Genomic DNA, 5,740 nt, shown 5'->3' with positions numbered 1-5,740 from the left:
TGACGGCAAACCTGAGCCACCACTGACCATGTTCCGCGATTGGCTGCTTTAGCCTAGTGGCGTCGCGCGCTCATGACGCCATACGCAGGGCTCTTACCGGCTACAAGAACGTGATGACGAAAGACGTTCTCTCTTTGCCGCATCTACTGCGAGGTGAGGATATGTGTGTTTTCGGTGGGTCATGGGAATCTGAAGCCATCGGCTCTGGGAAAGCGAGGGGCGCGAGTGTGGCGCTCGGATCCCTTATGCTGGTTGTCCCCCCGCGCGGCGAGCGCCATATGGATCTGGCGGCGCTGAGTTTCGAGCCCTGTGCTGGGCCTTTAGGCCTACCCCCGCCCTTCAGCGTTGCTGGGATGGCGCCGCCCTGATAGGGCTCCGAGGGTTGCGCTGCGCGGGAGTTCGCCCGCCGGGCCTCATGGTACCCGCTTGGTTGCTGCTCCTCCCAGGCCTGGACGCGCCGGGGGCCGCTCTCCGTGTTGGCCCAGCTGTATCCACCCCGGGATTTCTGTCTGCCAGTCTCCGGTAGGAGCGGAGCCTGAACAGGGTAGTTTGGTCGAAAACAGGCCCTGCGCTGGCCTTCTTACCCCAAGTGTTTGTGTTTCAGAATGAAGACCATTCTCAGCAATCAGACTGTCGACATCCCGGAAAATGGTACGAGTCTCGATGTTTGCCTTTTTCTTACATCTTTACTACCTGCTTTGTTGTTCCGAGGCCTCACGAATACGTTCTCTCCTAGTCGACATCACCCTGAAGGGACGCACAGTTATTGTGAAGGGCCCCAGAGGAACCCTGCGGAGGGACTTCAATCACATCAATGTAGAACTCAGTCTCCTTGGAAAGAAAAAGAAGAGGGTGAGATTTTTTTTTTTTTTTTTGACTCCTCGACTGATTGGAAGGTAGTGATTTAATAGCATCGCATTCGGTTGCTTTAAAAATTACAGAAACGAGGTACCGTGTTTTGGCTTAAAATAGGGTGTGCAGAATTGTAGCTAGTTTCAGTGTATTGCTTTAGCGAAGATGGAAAACCAAGTTCTGAATAGAGTGGGTTGGAAAGCTCAACGCTGGCAGTCGTCATTAGTGGCAAATCTTTATACTGTGACAAGTTGGGTTTATTTTCCTCGTGATCGTTTCGTAAGAATCTCAGGAACCGGGCAGTAGGTCTTTTAAACCTGATGTTTTAGCTTTCCAGGAGTGAAGTTTGAGGCAACTTGTACAAAAATCGGTGTTTGACATTCCTTTGTGCAATTGTATACCTGTGATGTCTAATAAAAATGTTTGTTAATTATAGAGGTCTTTATATGTGCTTGCATTTTTCCAGTTGAAAAGCATGTTTTAATTAGGGCTAGTATTAGAATCTGGAGTAATTCTGTAAATAAATGGACTGCTTTTTTTCCAAGCCTACTTATTACTGGAAAAAATCTTCTAAAGTTTTTGTTTTATTACAGCTCCGAGTTGACAAATGGTGGGGAAATAGAAAGGAACTGGCTACCGTTCGCACAATCTGTAGTCATGTGCAGAACATGATCAAGGGCGTTACACTGGTAAGCAGATTGATCAGATTGCTTTGTTTTGGAAGGGGAGGTTTCTCAGCTGTACTTTATGTATTCGACATAAATGTCTTCTGCAGAGAATAGATTATGCATGTAGTTTAGTGAGATACTTGAGCTTCAGAACTTGGGAAAAGGTGATCTCTCTCGGTAAATGTGTTTAATAGGCATCCCTGGGTCTTTAGGATTAAATGATAAATGTGAGTGAAAACTAGATGGTCTTAATGGTAGGCTGATGGTGTTTTTTCATAGAAAGTAAGATTCACACCTTCAAGGTGTGTTTTTTATAGAAAATGTAGCACATAGAGTAGACTTTGATTTCTTGTTGATATGTCTCTCACCACCAGGGCCCCTTGTAGGAGTAGAAAAAGATGGATCTAATTTTTGAGCTTCCCATCTGTTACATTAAAAGCGTCTTTGATGTCACTGTTCTGTTTCCAAACCCCCTCCTCCAGCCTTTAAGATGAAGTTCATGCTGCTGCCTTGCTGAACCGCTTTTCTTTGCATTAAAACTCAGCCCTTCTAGAGTGCGCCTGATAATGGCCCACTGTACTTAAGTCCATTATAAGCCTATCTGATCATGTTTCCCCTGTTTACCCTTGTTCCCAGGCCGAATTTCTGGAGGGTGGGGGGCCCTTCTCGATATCAATTCTTGCCATCTGTCATACCCTAGTAACTCAGTAAACAGTTTAATTCTCAAGATGAAGGGCTTTAGGGTTCTCATTAGAACAAGGTAGCACTGGGGCCGGCCTGGTGGCGCAAGCGATTAACTGCTCGCGATCCGCTGCGGCGGCTTGGGGTTCACCAGTTCGGACCAGGGTGCGCACCGACGCACCGCTTGGCAAGCCATGCTGTGGCTGCATCCCATATAAAGTGGAGGAGGATGGGCACGGATGTTAGCCTAGGCCAGTCTTTCTCAGCAAAAAGAGGAGGATTGGTAGGTGTTAGCTCCGGGCTGATCTTCCTCAAAAAAAAAAAAAGCTAGCATTGTTTACTGTAGGCATAGGAGGTAGTAAAATGGATGCTTTCTTGGGGAGCTTTGCAGTCCAGTGAGGAGACGCAGAAACAAATGTTAGTGTAAAATTTTTGTAAGGCTTTGTACAGGTGACAGTTACAAAACTTTGACGATGAGTGCTATGTGAGGACTGTTTTATTTTTAAATTATAAGCATAATGTAAGTACCTTACAAAATTTAAAAACTGGATTTGTCTTTCAAATTTCTCAGCATTGCTAATTGTTTGTTTAACATAGGGCTTCCGTTACAAGATGAGGTCTGTGTATGCTCACTTCCCCATCAACGTCGTTATTCAGGAGAATGGTTCTCTTGTTGAAATCCGAAATTTCTTGGGTGAAAAATACATCCGCAGGGTTCGGATGAGGCCGGGTAGGTGCATACTTTCAGATATGATTCAGAAGTTTTTCTTTATACTTGTGAAGCCTGGTGTTTTGGGTTGGCTATCCATGAAACCACATTTTAGAATTGTCCGTTTTGATTATGCTTATAATAACTCATGGTGTTAAGATTTTATATCATATTTATACCAATTGTGATTCCTAAAGGCTTATAACATATGGTGGAGTAGTTTGCAGGGCATGGTAGCTGTGTTTAATTAGCTTTGCAGACTGAAATCCTAAAAAAAAATGCCATTTGAATAGTGGTTCAAATGCCTAGGTTCAAATCTCAGCTCTCATGATCAACCTTGGGCAAATTACCTTTATGAGCTCATTTTACTCATCTGTAAAATTGGAAACATCTCATGATTAAATGGGTTAAAATTGAATTGCACTCACGCTTCTTGCCTGATAAACAGTAAGCGCTGAAGCATTAGAAAATTTTAAAGCCTAGCGCTCTATTGATGCTTTCTGATTCCATTGGGGTGGGAAGAAGAGATTCTTAGTACCAATTTAATGGGCTCTCTAAGAATATTATATGATATTAGCTATGGTCAACACATTTAGTGAGAACCCTTTATAAAAAATACTTTGGTCGCGGGCCGGTGGTGTAGTGGTTAAGTTCGCACACTCCGCTTCAGCAGCTCGGGGTTCGCGGGTTTGGATCCCTGGTGTGATCCAAACCACACCATGGCTCATCAAGCCATGGTGTGGCGGCATCCCACGTACAAGATAGAGGAAGATGGGCACAGATGTTAGCTCAGGGCTAATCTTCCTCAGCAAAAAGAGGAAAATTGGCAACGGATGTTAGCTCAGGGCCAAACTTCCTTACCAAAAAAAATAAACTTTGAAGGATACCAAATATGTATAGTAGAAATAAGACTTTAAACAAAGCTTTGTACAGCTAAATCACACTAGCTGAATACCATTTTCTCATACTCCTTAATTGAATCACAGAAGGAGGCTAACCATTCTGGGACAGATTCATTCAAGCAGGAACACAAACAAGATTTTGGCCCAAATAAGTCAGATCCTGTGAAACCAAAATCTCGAGTTTCATTTGGTGTGTGGAATTTTAAATGGACTAAATTCCTACTTAATTTAAGTACTTTTAAATTAAATATTTCTTATACAGATTGGATTTTACGTTGACACTATGCAATGATCTTCCCTTTCAGGCGTTGCTTGTTCAGTATCTCAAGCCCAGAAAGATGAGTTAGTTCTTGAAGGAAACGACATTGAACTTGTATCAAATTCAGGTTGGTCTGTTCTCTATGCCTAATTATGCCTGTTGAATACATGGTATTCTGTTCATTTGGTGAGTTCTTTTTTAATTGTGGAAATTAAATAAAAACTGTCGTAAAGATACTCAGGTTTTCAGTATACCATATAATGATATACTTTCTTTTTTAAGGTGGGTTTGGTTGATAAAGTAATTCTTAACCTTTTTCACTCTTATAGCTGCTTTGATTCAGCAAGCCACAACAGTTAAAAACAAGGATATCAGAAAATTTTTGGATGGTATCTATGTTTCTGAAAAAGGAACAGTTCAGCAGCCTGATGAATAAGATCTAAGGTTGGTTCTTATAGTATCTGTAAGTTTTATTACTGCTTTAATCGGTGTCCTAATTTACTAAGTCTTAAATTGGAGTTGTAGTAATGGCAGAGAATGGAGAGTTGCATTCTGGAACTCAGTAAATTTGGCATAATAAGATGGAATTGACATGCATTTTTATTATGAACCCTTAAGTCTTTTTTTTTTTTTTTTTTTTTTTTTTTTTTTTGGTGAGGAAGATCAGCCCTGAGCTAACACCCATGCCAATCCTCCTCTTTTTGCTGAGGAAGACTGGTCCTGGGCTAACATCCGTGCCCATCTTCCTCCACTTTATATGGGACGCTGCCACAGCATGGCTTGACAGGCGGTGCATCAGTGTGCGCCCAGGATCTGAACCCGGGCTGCCAGCAGTGAAGCGCGTGCACTTAACCACTGTGTCACGGGGCCGGCCCCTGAACCCCTAAGTCTTAATTGTAAAGTATGTTTTAGATTATTTAGAACTTTTCTGGGCAACAGTGTTAATGGAGATTTACAGACATTTTCATTTCTTTTTACAGTTGTCCAGCTACAGAAACAGCAAGATGCCGGATGATTCCTCAGACTTATTTGTGATATTTTAAAGACGCAATAAAAGCTATGTACTGATTTGGGACTTTTTCGTAAACTGATTATTCTTTCCAAATATTTGGCGAGTAAACAGTTAAATTCTAGTGTGCTAAGAACCATAATGGAAAGAACAGAACAGGAGTTTTGTGTAGTAAAACTTTGTGGGAGAAGTGACTTGAACCTGGTTTTTGAGAGAATATCAAGGGTGTTTCAGGCAAGAGTAACATGGTACCAGGGACAGGCAACAGCACTATGGCTGTTGGTCATTGGATGTAGAACTTTGGGGAGTGTCCTGAAGGTGTAATTTTGCAGAGGCAATGAATTTGAATATTTGTGAGGCAGGTGTGTCTGACTCACTTGTTTGTATACGAGTAACTTTTTTGTGAAAAAGTAGCTGAAAAGTGGAACAGTAATACAGCCGTAGTAAGAGTTGGAAGATGAAGTTAATTTGTGTTTATATAATAAACATGGTTGCCGTGGGCCAGGGTCCTCTCAGTCTTACCCTGTTCTGCCTCAGCCACTTACTCCCATATTCTAGTCCTTGATATTTTTAAAAACTGATAACCCTCCCATAATCTCTTAATTCCATGTGTCACATCTAAATATGTTACCACATTAGACTATTTAACTCAACATGGTT

General features: G+C 42.1%; 1 protein-coding gene across 1 annotated transcript; it reads left to right on the top strand.

The window, feature by feature from the left end:
• Positions 1–134: 134 nt before the first annotated feature.
• RPL9 (ribosomal protein L9) lies at positions 135–5,139 on the top strand. The gene is made up of 8 exons (XM_004418987.3): positions 135–153; positions 605–651; positions 737–852; positions 1,446–1,541; positions 2,799–2,931; positions 4,118–4,198; positions 4,401–4,515; positions 5,052–5,139. The coding sequence occupies exons 2-7, from the start codon at positions 606–608 to the stop codon at positions 4,505–4,507; spliced, it is 579 nt and encodes a 192-aa protein (XP_004419044.1). The 5' UTR covers positions 135–153; position 605; the 3' UTR covers positions 4,508–4,515; positions 5,052–5,139.
• The last annotated feature ends 601 nt before the right edge of the window (positions 5,140–5,740 follow it).

Source organism: Ceratotherium simum, chromosome 8 (genome assembly GCF_057802395.1).
Source record: "Ceratotherium simum simum isolate JZ-2026a chromosome 8, ASM5780239v1, whole genome shotgun sequence".
NCBI lineage: Eukaryota > Metazoa > Chordata > Mammalia > Perissodactyla > Rhinocerotidae > Ceratotherium > Ceratotherium simum.
This window is presented reverse-complemented; position numbering and strand designations above follow the sequence as displayed.